Here is a 13669-nt window from a genome sequence, read left to right as displayed (position 1 = left end):
TCTGAATTACTCATTGTCACGGAAATCTGTCCCTCCACAATTCACATTTCTAACAGAATTAATGATTTTGAAATAAACTAATTTATAACACATACAGAAATCAGTGTGAAATGATTTTCACACAGATATCCGTGTGAAAATGTTTTAGTTTTTACACAGATATCTGTTGCTATTGTTTATGCACACGGATTTCCGTTGATATTGTTATTGTATAAATTATTGTGGGCCCGATTATGTTCATTTCACACGGATTTCTGTTAGTATAGCTATTTCACACGGATATCTGTGGCTTTTAACAACAGTAAATCCGTGTGTATTGTTATTTTGCTAGTAGTGTCAAGCTCTTCATTTCAACCCATTGCCTCTCAGGTTCGTTCAACTTGTAAACCTTGCATCCATGATGAGTTGGATTATGAGGACATCTCCGCCTCAAAGGCCTCGCACGTTTCTCAACTAAAAGTAGATCCCCCAATGACTCCACCAATTTCTTACTGCGAGAACAAGTTGTTGGATACGCGACCTGTGTCATCTTCAAGGATGAATCAATGGATACAGTCGTACCATTCTTGGCAACAACATAGAACTTGCTCTTATGAAAAATAACATCTTCGAATTTGTGGTGTTCAAAGAGTATATCCCGTACTAAGGTGCACTCTTGAATCTCAACACTAGCGGTACTGAAATCCCACCCGTAGTATAGTTTTGCCTCAGCCATCACCATGAGCGCATGCCAATGAGGATCCGAGGATACGACCACCTTGTGTTCGGCCTCATTGGAATTGGATTTACGCAGACTATAACATCTTGCTAACTCCGATACCTGAAATTCCAAGACGTTTAATTCATCTGGAAACGACTCTGAATTCGGCTCTAAAGGCAACGAGGTGGAAAGTGGATGTAACAAAAGACAACGATTTTCGGGTTCAACGTCTCGGACTTTAACAACCCATTCCATTGAACTGGAACTAGAAGCTTTTGAAGCTGATTGTACAAGATGATACACAATGCTCTTGACGAATGTGTATACCGAATCTTGACCCTGAATGCGAACTTTGATGGGAACCTTGGTCTCATATGGAGGAATAGACGATCGCATTTGTTGACAAATAGCACGAAATCGAGTAACATCGAGTTTAGTATGCATGCAGTTCCCTATCCTCTCGATTAATTCATTAGGAAGTTTTTCCATCATATTAGAATGAAGCTAGCTAAGAGCTAGAGTTGATTCCTCTGTAACTTAAGAAGCTAGAAGCTAGGAGCTCTCTATTTAAAGGAAATTAAGATTTTATGATTCGCCTGTACAGAGTTGTGTTAGGTGCAAACTAGCTTATTCCTAATAGGAAACGAATAATTTGCTATTCTAGTTTCTATACAAATTTTTGTTTTTTTTTTTTTTTTCAGGGGAATGGATTATATTCCAGTGATCGAAAATGTACATTCTGCAACTGCAATGCTCATCAGGTCAGTCGGCATATTGCAAGAAAACTCGCACAAGACATGTATATATAGCAAGCAAAGGAAATGTGCAGACCATTGATAAAGCCAAATATTGATCCAAGAGAAAAATCAACCCATATTGTTTCAGTTTTACACCCTATTCACTCATAACCATTCAAGTGTGTTCGTACTGCACAACCTCATAATCATTCGTCCGTCTCGTTTCCAGGCTTCATTATGTTCATCCAATCGATTAACTCATTAACTTACTTTTGACCTTTTTTAATTCACACCGCCATCATCCGCTATTCTTGTTAGTCCTCCCACCAGTTGTTTACCATAGGTGGTTGCGTCATGACTCGAATACTCCTTTCGATCTTAATTTTAACTTCTTTTGATTGGTTCTGAAGCTGCCCCAACTTCACTTTCATGCCTAGCAATTCAGTCAGACGATGCCTTATTGCGTTGACATCAAATCCCGTCAATTATATTCTGCTGATGTAGCATACATCTTGGAATGAACTCGGTTCAGGTCTCCAGACAGGAGAATCATGTTTCGTTAACGTAATAGAATTCACTAGGCAAATTTCCATGTTTTGTTCTTTAATCTCAAAAAGAACGGTGCTGCACAAGGTATATGAGTAAAAACGCTGCAGTTAATCAATTTGAACATATATTGAATAGTGGAACTAAAGCATTCCAAAATCATCAGTGTACTGTTTTTTAATATACTCGGGAATGATTGAAAAACAGAACAAATTAATACAGAGAAAATTCTAAGCTCGCCCTCATTGACCATCCAAAAAAGAACAATGCCTCTGTGCTACAAAAGAATATTACAAGACTTTCCTATCCACACAACCTATTGACACAATTATTTAAACTGCACCCTTTCAACCCATCAAAACAAATGACGACAAAAACAAAAAAGACGAGCAGGGAAGCCCCATAAAATTACACTAAAATGCAATGTTCAATCAGACAGGTTGCCCTACTGACTATAACATCAAATTCACCATCGAGTTTCACAACAATATTTCAACACATCTCAGTAGCTACTGCCCATTGGTGGCATGCCATAAGGTGGCATCGGAGGCATCCCCATTCCTCCCATTGGAGGCGGAGGACCATACCCTCCTCCCATACCAGGCATTGGTGGAGCAGGCAAAGCAAGAGGCAACAACTGTGCATACATGTTCTGCAACAACAAATCAATAAACCACATTGTAAACCAAGGAAGAAAGAAGAGTGGAAAAGAAGTTTACAGAAGAGCCACTTTCTTTAAAGGAATAGGAGAAGGGAAATTCAAAGTGAGTACCTGCTGTGCTATAACTTCTTTCTCTTCCTTCTCCTTCTCCTTGACCTCATTCTGGGCTTCAATTCTGTCCTTCACCAATTCATCGACTTTACCGGTGTATTCACGGATGAACTGCAAAACAGAATCATAACAAATCATTAATAAAGGTAGAACCGTAGAAGGTTGTTCCAAATGCCACATACAAAGCAGACAACAGATTAGCCCCTTTTACTTCCAATAAATAGTTGATAACAAGAATTACCTGCAACAGATATGGGAAGGCAAAGTCTATCATATTGTTCATCCAAGCAAGTTCAAGGGCAGTATCCGGCCTAATCAAATCGTAACAGACGAAGAGGCATGACGCAAAGCATTCTTTCTTTCCCTGCAATTTGACAAAAAAGTACATACATATATATAAGCATAAGTGTCTTATAAATCATCAAAATTGTCAAGTTGATAACATCAGCCTTTTTTTTCTGATAATAAACTGTACCTGTTCAATGAAGTAAACAAGCAATTCCTCCGCAAGTTCGCGGTCACCAGACTGTGAGGCTGTCTCCATGGCATCTTTGTAAAGTTTGTCTTTCTTTGATAATGCAATGGACTGCTTCCACCTTCCAGCTTTCTTGTAAATATAAGCAGCAACGCGCCTCATTTCCAGAAGCTCGTGTTTTTCAATCTGACCAAAGACATGGTGTAAGGCTCTTACCACATGTATAAATTAGGACAAAGGAATTGACTCTCTTGCACATGAACACATTTACAGATAATGGGCTAGGAATCGAATGAGTCGAACCTTCTGAGCAAGACCTATTTGATCAAAGCTGTCATGTAAATCAATTGATTCACGCAATCTTTCATAGTCTTCCTCTTCAACATATATCTCATTCAAAGCCTCATTCACAGCTGAGACATTGTTGCTCTGAACAGCAACCATGTATGGCTTCACAAGGAGTAGGTGCCCAGCCTGACATTTTAAATGCAAAAGAATATCAGATGATAGCCAAACAGAAACTTCTTCCAGTCTCTATTCCCTAGTAACCTAAGTTCCATTGAATAGTGCATGCAAAATCAATTACCTTTCGCATAATGTCCACCACACGAGTATGATCTACACGGAGAGCAAGCACATTTAGAATATCATTAATGAGATCTGGATGCTCTTGCAAGTAAAAGTGCACAGCCTTATAATATAGCTCCACATTTGCAACTTTAACTGCCACATCTTTGAACTGCATGTGATCCCAGGCTTCAGGGGAATGATTCATGATGGTTGTTGCAGCATTATCAAACTCATCATATTGAATATATAGATAGGTTAGCTCCTTCCAATGCTGCTGCTCATCACAAGCTCGAATGAGCTTGGGAATATTTAAACGAGTTGAGAACAGTTTGATGTGCTCCATAAGTTTCTCAGGACGGTATCTAGCATACAGAACCCCCAATTCAGTAAAGATTCCCATGTGTGCACGTTCTAAGCCAAGACCACTTTCCATTAGAGATATTAGCTCATTGAAGCACCCTCTATTCTGGTAGAATTCACTGACCTCTTCCAAATCATCCACCTATAAATTGAAATAACACACAGCCTTGTTAGAATAGCAAGAGCAAATATTCTGCAAGACAGATACAATTAGCATGGGAACTTGCCACCAACCAACTCGGAGCATGCAAAGACTGTAGCTGAGGATCCATTGAAAAATATATAAGAGAAATGTATAAACACAACAAATTACCTGTATAATGATGTTGAGACCACAAATTTGAGCTAAGCGGAACTCCTCAGCATCAACACAAGCAAAGCAAACTTCCTTCCATGTCTTTGCACTATTGGCTTTTCGTGCTGCATCAACAGCACCTTGGAATTGTTTGAGCTTGACAAGTGTGACAGCCAACTTGGCCCAGTTGGATATAAAAGCATAAATTATTTTTGCAGCCTCATAGAGGGTCTCATCATATAGGCGATCACCAACATTTTGAAGATTGGCAACATTTGGCATAAGAATGAACTCTTCAATGTCAGCCAGCCTATCAATCTTGGCATATGCATAAATGAGCTCACTGTCCACCTTCGGCTCTTTTGTCTTCTGCCTAACCATCAGAAGGTATCTCACCAAGTCATGGTAAACATCCGCTTCTTCAGAAGCTCGAATAACATCCAAGAATTGTGTGGCATCATCCGCCCTAATAAATGACTCAATCGCATCACTCACAAGTCCCTCCCGGAGTTGAGCCTTTCCAACCTGACTCCAAACAGCATCCTCTTCAACACGGAATGCAAATTCTACAGCCCTATCAATGCTTCGGATATTATCCAGCAAGACATTGACAGCTTGGACATTCAAGTTGAACTTCTTGAAAATTGCAAATGCTTCCTCATACAGTTGGGCTTCCACAGCTACTTCCCCAACTGCAGGTCCATCGAAATTGTCTAGCCTATTAATATAATCCATTACTCTGGACGGATCTGCCTTGATGGCTGTCAAAATGAGTAGATTTTGCAGATTAAAGTTGCCACTGAAGGCAGAGTTTTGAAGCACAATCTTTTCAAGAAGCTCAATTAATTCATGGGGCAAATCAGCAGTCATGAAAGCCTTAACAGCCGCAGAAACTTGTTCTGGGCTCTTGCTTTCAGGCAAGGCAGTAGAAACCACTTGATCGATAAGTTGTCTTCTAAATTCATTCTCAGGGTCAAGAACTTTAGCCCAAAGATCCTCATCCATCCTCTCAACGACATATCTGTTCACAAATAATTCGTAAATGAAAATGCAGAATCAAAAATGCCGCGGATGTAAAAAAAAAAAGTGTGTATATATATATATAAGATAAAAAAGTATCACTGACCTTGCTTGTAATTTGAACAAAGAGTTTTTATTTGTAACATTGATAAGCTCATCATCACATTGCCCACGTCGATAAGCAACAACAGCCAGAGTAGGATCACGTTTCTCACAATATTTACCCACAACACGAGAATCATAATATGGATTTGTGGTAAGGAAGTGTTCAGGATTGTTTCCACTATCAATGATGATTTTACCCAACGCATTGTGGACGTGCACATCCTGGCTTCCCTCACTCACAAGATGCTCCAAGAACTGAGTGAGTAAACGAAGTCGATTCCTAATGATGAGAAAAAAGAAAAATAAATTCAGTACAGATTGAGGAAAAACATGATCCAAGGAGTGAGAATTCGACCAAAAAAAGGACATAGATTAGTATTAGTAACACACCTCTTCTCACATTCCTCCACAAGGGGCTCCACTGGAAGCAATGAACGTACAGAAAGGATCAAGCCTTTGATGAAATCTTCAGGGCACTCGTCATCTAGCAACTGTCCCACAACTAAAGGAGCATTTGAAGGATTCACCTATGAAATCAGTAAAACAGCATCAATATAAGAATAATTACTCCACAATTTTAAAAGTTACAAAAAGACGAATATAATACCTTTTGAACGTAACCCTCAATGTAACGGAGCATATTGTTTGTGTACAAGTAGTGGGTGAGATCTGGAACAAAACCAAAACGGTCGCAAACATTGATAAGGGGTCGTGCATCAGGGAGCTTAGCTTCCATTAAAAAGTTCTTTGTTTTCTCTGCATCATAGAAATTTGATTCTCTAGTAACTCTCTCAACCTCTTTAATTTGTCCAGTTTTGGCAGCTGCCTCAATGTACTTGAAGTGGATTTCAGGATCCTCACTGTCCAAAAATTAGGAAGTACATCAAAATCAAGAATAAACTGGATGTTCCTCTGAAAAAGGGAGGGAACAGTAAATCAGTAATCTGTATTCTACAACAGAATACCTTGAACTCAAAAATGATCCGAGGAAGAAGTACAATCCTTCATATGACTTGAACTGCTCAAATAGCTTCATGCATTGATCAGTACCCAACTGATCAGAGTACTCCTTAGCAACCTGTGCAGACAAGCCTTAGTTTTCTTCATTTAATGCTCTAGATATTTTAAACATGACAGTGGCAAGAAGAAAGTGTACCTGCACAATTATCTGAAGGTTGCCTCTCAAATTGACCAGCAAGAGATCCTTCATACACTCCAACGCCCATTCCTTTGACAAGGTACCAAAAAACTCTACTAGTGACTGCGGCTCTATTGCATGTGTATTCACTATGACACGTTTAATATCAGGCAACTCGGAGTAGTGCTGCACCAGAATATAAAAAAATTAGTGTCGCTGACTTTGAGGTAAAACACGGTAAGAGAAAAAACTTGATCCATGAAATCAGAAGACATCTTACTTGCAAAGCTCGCACATAAAGACCAGCTTTTTCACATAACTGGGCAATACGAGGACGATCATAATGACTGAACATACCATTGGCTAAAATGGCATCAGCCACATTTGGAAAAGTAACCAAGTTAATCTCGAGGACCTGCACCAATAAAAAAGGTCAACAATCTGTAGATATGGCTACAATCAAGTAATACATAACTTTGAGCATAGAAACCTTTGTCTGCAGGAAGGCATGTTCAGGGAGATTTGGCTTCAAAACATCCAGTAGAAAAGCGGTTGCCTCACGAATCAGATTCCTCTACAGAAACAAAAAAAGCATGAGGCATGTTCTTCAGATATAATGTGACAAAGCATAGTATATGACTTAATTATTAGTATACAAACCTGAAGAAAGAGATCTGTAATGGTGTTGTAATCAACAGGACAACCACCCTCCATTTGGGACATCATCAATGCAAAATTAACAGCACCCTACATTCAAAAATCATAGTTTAGATTAAATATTAAAAAGATCTAACATGAAATTCTACCCCAAACTAAATACAGTTGTTTGGGTTATCAACAAACTACTTCAATGTGAACAGAAACTTCACAGAACAAATGACCATAGATCTAACCATGCCTTCTACTTTAAAGGACAAGAATAGCAACTATAAGCATATCGAATATTCTTTGAATACCTGCGGGTCTGCTCGGAGAATTGTTTGCAAAAGGAACAGATAGTCAGGTGTGTAGCCAACCTAAAGCAAGGAAAAATGGATATCATAAGAAATCATATACATAAACAAAACTTAAAAAGCCATTACAACATAAAACAAATTTCTTCACCTGCTTTGAGTAGATCAGGATTTTGTCAAACTCCCTTCGCTCGGCAAAAGCTGCAACAACTTTTGGAGTTGCTCTGGCTTTAATGTATATTTTCAAAGCCAGATCATTATCCACAGTCTGCAAGGAAAATATCAGACATGATGTTAAAGCTACAGTGACCGCATATGGACAAATCTAAAAGAATGTGCTTAATTTCTATTGCAAATAATACCTTCACAAGATCTCCTAGTTCCTCACTGCATTCCAGTTTGTCCTCTGCCAACCAGTTTTCCAAAAGATTCTTCTTGTTCTGGTTCACAACAAGACGTGACAATTCCAATGACTCAAAGGCATTGAGCTTCCCTCTCGTTAAGAGAGTCCCAAAGTATTGCAACAAAGGGGGTGTTTGCCCAGCTTGGACAGGAACACTCTGCAAGATCACAGGAAAATGTTGAATTTCATTCCAGAGAAACATAAAGGAAGTATGATCTGAACCTACAAAAATAATAGCAAAAGAAAAAATATACAACTTTTTACGCAAACAAACCTGAAATTTAGCAACTGTATCCGGTGTACGAAGAATTCCTTGTGGGGACTCAGCAGCCAGTTCGGCAGCTTCTTTGTACTTGGTTTGGGCAAACAGTTCTTGGAAACGCTGGACAACCTGTAATGTTCAAGTAGGCATATCAGGAATTTGACAGAAATCAGGGAGATAGCCAAGTATAACCCAGTTGACCAAGGGGAAGTTGCTAGCCACCTTAGACATTAAGGCCCAACATCCCTTGCCTTACCACCCCCCCCCCCCCCCAAATCCTACTCTATTAGTTCATTCATACGGTATTAAAATAATAAAAAAAGAGAAATACAGCAGAAATAACATAAGATTTCCAAGTTGTCATAGAAGACCTATTTACTACACAACTCAACATCGAATAATCAAAATGGCTTACCAGATTCTCAGCACCAGGAAGATTTCCTCTTTTTGCCAGATTGACGGCAAGCTCCAAATTGTTTAACTGAAAATGAAATCCAAACAAAGTACCTAAGCACATCACATAATGCTGCTAATGTGATACCACAAAAGGAAGGAGAAAATTCAAACACACCTGACCACTGACAAAAGGCACAATTGTTTGCTCATTAATGGTAGCCAACAACACCTGGCCCCGCCTATTAACAGCATAAAACCCTCCCACTGATGAAGCTTCTGTCGTCAAGAAAATTGGATCTGGACTAATTCTATTTCTGTAAACTGCACTAGCTGTCTCTAAGTCGTATACAAATAGAAGCCCCAGCTTTGTAATTACATAAATCAAACTGTACTTGTGAGACATCTGCAAAATTAACAAATTTGTTGTTGAGATTCGTAGATTATAATTTTAACCAAGATGAGTACGAAGCATCAGCAAATTCCATACCTGCATGGCAACTGGGAAATCATCTGCAAAATCTGGAGGAAAGAAAAGATCTGCTTGTTTCTTTGTAAAAGATGGCTTCCCTGCAGACACAGTCAAACTCATTATTTCTTCTTTTAAATCAGTGAGATATACATACGTAGGAAAAATACTACCATCTATTCAAATTTTTTTACCCATTCTAGATCTATCTTATGACCCTATAAATTCCTTCTAAAAGGAGTCCCAGCAGATGTAGTCAACATCTCATCAACTGATTACCACTAATCATAAATAAGGTTTTCTAGTCCAATTATACAAGAAAATATGATCTGTCCTCACAAACTGGGAGACTTTGGACAAAGAAACAAATGCATGTTCAAACACAACAATAATCCAGGTGATGATAGCATATATGTAACTTTTAGTACAATATGCGTACCAACCTGGCTGGGCACCAAGCTCAATAACATGCAACTTGGATGTAATCTGTCCAGCATTGAGTGTCTTAGTGGCAAAGGAAATCAGAATGGAAGGATTCTCATTCCCTGGAACCTGTTCAAAACAATAACGTTCAACAAAACTATTTGTCCATGCGTGCAAAGGGGGAAGAGAATAGATAAAGGGTAGGAAATGCGATAGGGAAAGTTGCACACCTTGTACTGGGCAAAGGATGCGGCATGCGCTTCAAGAGCTTGACTGCGCTGCTGATCCACCGAGAAGAGTTGCAAGTTCCCTTTAACCAATTGCGGCCTCTGAAAACAAAACAAGATTAAACATCAGAAGCAGTAAAGCAAAGTTTGTCTTAGAACATAAAGGTTGCATTTTCTTCAGGAGTCTCCAGAGGTATTGCAAACTTTATATCAGAAATGAGGATATAATGCCAGAGTATTGTACTGAACAATTATGAGCAGAAGTCAAAATATTCAATTACAGATAGAAAAACGGGCAATTAGATGTCTGGCCACAAACACTCATTAAGCAAGAGTCTATACAACAGATGACATTCAGAACATTCATAAGATTCATAGAACAGAAATTTGAAATCAGGATGAAGAAAACCCCTAAAATTTTAGCAAATGCTGCACAAAATCTGCAAGACCATGCCTTTATTGATGTTTATTGGGATTGCAACACTAGTTAAAGCCATTCAAATGCTTGGATCACACATCCCACCACCATGCAATTAATATTGTATTAGTTCAGTAAAAAAAATGGTTTCACGTATGAAGCAGATATAAGAAGGTCCTTAAATGAGTACTGGTCACTCTTATGTGCACAGGGATTAATAAACCAAACAACACACCTCAGGAGCACCAGGAGCAATTCCAATCAGAACCAACCACTTCTCAGAAGGATCACAACGGTAATTTATGATCTGATTGTTTGCCAGGTTAGCTGTTCGCTCAAATACCTTTACTGGTTCAGACTCACCTACAAGGGAGATGCAAACCATAAGTTTAAATGTTTCCAATAACAGAACCAAAAGAGTATGAAACACGATACTCAAATAAGAGGATTAAGGCATATTTACCTTCAATTGACCAATGATATACTGTAGTCTGTGTGACAAGACCCAACATCTTTGGGGTTATCCATTTCCAAAAGACAATCTACACAGAAAATAATGAGGATACATTCAGAACCGAAAACATGTAACTTACTACGATTTGAAAACATGTACTAATTAGTAAGCAATAAGGTGAGTACCTGCTCAGGCATAAGGTGTGATTTCAGTTTTGCTTTCATCTCAATGTTAAAAATTTGAAGGTGGTCCTGAGTAGTTCCCTGGACTTGAGCTTCAAATGCATAAGAAAATACATGAGCAAAATTTACTAATACAGAATATCAAGAATCCAGCACTACAACAATAATCACTACTGTCCATATAATAGTTTTTTAGAGTCTCGATGATCATCTAAAAAGTAGATAACTAACCTTAATTTTTTGAAATGTAAAGTAGCGATCCCTAATACCAAAGTACTTCCGAAATGCCAATAAAAGGACAGAAAAAAAGATGCAACACTAGAATTGTGTTGTGAAGTGCCTTAAAGCAACAACACATTCAAACAAAAAGGAAAGACAAACTAAAGCAATGATCAACAAATTACTGTATATCTTCTACTAACCATATCAAAACTCATTTGATGTAAATTGATTAGATTCAAGAACCAGACATTTAACTAATGCAAACACTTGAACTGCATATAATAGTTGCTCATGGTTCCACTAAATGTAACACATAAGTAAACTGAGGTTCAACAAGTTGAAGCTATCGTGCATCCACCACATTAAGATCAATACCAAAAAGCTAACCATGACCATTTATCAGTGTCAATACATAGTCATAAGTTATAACCTACCTTTCAAAGCAAGGATTTTGGAGTTTGGATTCATAAGTGCAGAGTCAGCGGTGATAGGCCTCCTCAAAGGTTGATTCGGCATACTCATATCAATAATCACAATACTATTCTGCGGCGCTGTTTCCCGAACACATATGTACTTATCGGACTCCATAGTAACATGTGTAAACGTTATGAATTGCGGATTAATCCCAACGCTCGGAAGCTGCAATCAGATCAGATCACATGAATTCATCAATCACTTTTCATAACAGTCAAAACCTCCCAGTATACATCTACTCATATTCAAAACCTGGCTACTAACGTCAGCAATTCCTAGTGAGCTAAACTACCAGATCTGAACAGAGACAATAAACTTCACAGACTAACAGATCTATCTGAAGCTTGACGCGAACTAAATCAATAAAAACGAAGTTCAAACTACGAATCGAGCACAATTTGACCAGAAAACAGCTATCTGAGCTAAGAACACAGAGCTGTAACAACAAATTGAACTAATCGAGCATCCAATCAGAGAAGAGAACTAACCGTTAGGGCCTCCTTCATGGTGATCGGAGCGTTAGCCGCCGCCATGGTTGCGCAGATCGACGGCTCAGAACCGAAGGCTCGGATCTACTGGTGCGATTCAAGCCGTGAATCCACAAGCGAAGTAAGAGAGAGAGGGAGATAGAGCGCTTCGAACCCTGCGGTGGGATTCGAATCGCTGCGAGATCTGGAACCCTCTCTGAAAAGCGAACAAGGGAGAGAGATCTAAGAAAGGGGGTAAGAAGGGAGAAGTTTTTGTGATATTATAAATGGGATTTTGTGTTAAGGAAATAAGAAGGTGCTGGGGGATCTCATCCAAGGCCACTCTCCCAAGGCTAAAATATAAAATAATAATAATCTTGGTTCGGGAAAATTATACGTGTTAAAAATTGTTCCTTAGTGCGCTTTACTTCATTTGCTTGGTTGTTTTTGTTGCTTGGGTTTGAAATAGGGGGCCGGGTTCTGCGGGTTTTTCTGAACTCAACCCGACCCTAATGCGACTCTTCTCGTAGTTAAAATAGTCTTTTCTGTCTCTGATTTTTGTATTTTACGGTTTGTTTGAGTGGCTTTTTTATTTTTGGATTTTGTGATTTTGCGATGAAAAATAGAAAATATTTTGAAAAGACCGTGGTGTTTGACTTTTATATTTTTTCTTTTATTTTCATCCACACAAATTGTGGTAAAGCATTTTCCTTTTTTTAAATAAATAGTTGGTGCGGCTGCCTTCAAGTTTTGATTAATGAAACTGTCAAATACAAGAATGAGACACTGAGCCTAAACCATTTATTACAATAAGCATCTAGAGAATGACCCGAAATAATATTAGGAGTCTTTATAAAAAAAAATGAATTCAACCAGACATCAACTAGCAAAGAGTGCTCTAATGGCTACTCTATTTACTTTGACATAGCGGTGACATATCGGAAAGATAACTCGATATGTAACACGATTACAACGTAGCATAATCACCATAAGCAAAGTTTTCCAGCTATGTTGCCGCCGGAGGATAAATCCAACGACACCTAGTTTCACCCTACCATTAGGAGGTTGCGACCATTTGATGAAGCAAGGAACTCAGTGCAGACAAGGCACACAAGGTGTGTAGCTTGGGACACAGCCCTCTACGCCCTACCCCAACTCGGGAAGGACTTATTATTGGCATATAGCCACTACTAGCTAAAAAATAACAGCAACATAAAGCAATAAAACAAAAATCAGGCTAAAAGAGGCCTAAAGACAGCTTCCAGGCCCAATCAACCTAATCTGGGCCCACTACCAATACCTAAGCCTGATTAGCTAGGATAGCATTTAGGGATGGCAATGGGGCGGGTTGGGGATGGGGATCACAATACCATCCCCATCCCCGGGGTCATTCTCTACCCCCATCCCCGCCCCAATCCCCAATAAAATTATATTGGGGATTCCCCATCCCTATCCCCACTGGGGACTAAACCTCCAAACCCGCCCCAAATCCCCAATAAGAATTTAATAAATAAAATATTTTTTTCTCACATTGCCTTTTTCAAAATCAAAATCTACAACAAATAAATTTAAAACATGATTAAATTCATAAATCATAATTCATT

At 38.8% G+C, this 13669-nt stretch overlaps 2 protein-coding genes across 2 annotated transcripts; both read right to left on the bottom strand.

Annotated features, from left to right (window-relative positions):
* Positions 1 to 319: 319 nt before the first annotated feature.
* Positions 320 to 1096, bottom strand: LOC112171091 (F-box protein SKIP23-like). The gene has a single exon (XM_024308329.1). The coding sequence runs from the start codon at positions 1094 to 1096 to the stop codon at positions 320 to 322; it is 777 nt and encodes a 258-aa protein (XP_024164097.1).
* Positions 1097 to 2485: 1389 nt separating this feature from the next.
* LOC112183002 (clathrin heavy chain 1) lies at positions 2486 to 12428 on the bottom strand. The gene is made up of 29 exons (XM_024321593.2): positions 12087 to 12428; positions 11559 to 11763; positions 10906 to 10994; positions 10730 to 10808; positions 10502 to 10629; positions 9852 to 9950; positions 9642 to 9750; positions 9220 to 9299; positions 8908 to 9135; positions 8752 to 8817; positions 8349 to 8465; positions 8034 to 8231; positions 7823 to 7939; positions 7675 to 7734; positions 7379 to 7465; positions 7209 to 7292; positions 6999 to 7133; positions 6737 to 6904; positions 6546 to 6658; positions 6188 to 6440; positions 5971 to 6107; positions 5582 to 5860; positions 4474 to 5476; positions 3817 to 4302; positions 3534 to 3704; positions 3231 to 3416; positions 2997 to 3119; positions 2756 to 2866; positions 2486 to 2635 (listed from the first exon to the last, which is right to left on the bottom strand). Exons 1-29 carry the CDS (start codon positions 12129 to 12131, stop codon positions 2486 to 2488), a joined length of 5106 nt encoding a protein of 1701 aa, XP_024177361.1. The 5' UTR covers positions 12132 to 12428.
* Between the last annotated feature and the right edge of the window lie 1241 nt (positions 12429 to 13669).

Source organism: Rosa chinensis, chromosome 1, assembly GCF_002994745.2.
Source record: "Rosa chinensis cultivar Old Blush chromosome 1, RchiOBHm-V2, whole genome shotgun sequence".
Taxonomy (NCBI): Eukaryota; Viridiplantae; Streptophyta; class Magnoliopsida; order Rosales; family Rosaceae; genus Rosa; species Rosa chinensis.
Note: the sequence above shows the minus strand (reverse complement) of the source record. Positions and strands in the feature narration are given on the sequence as shown.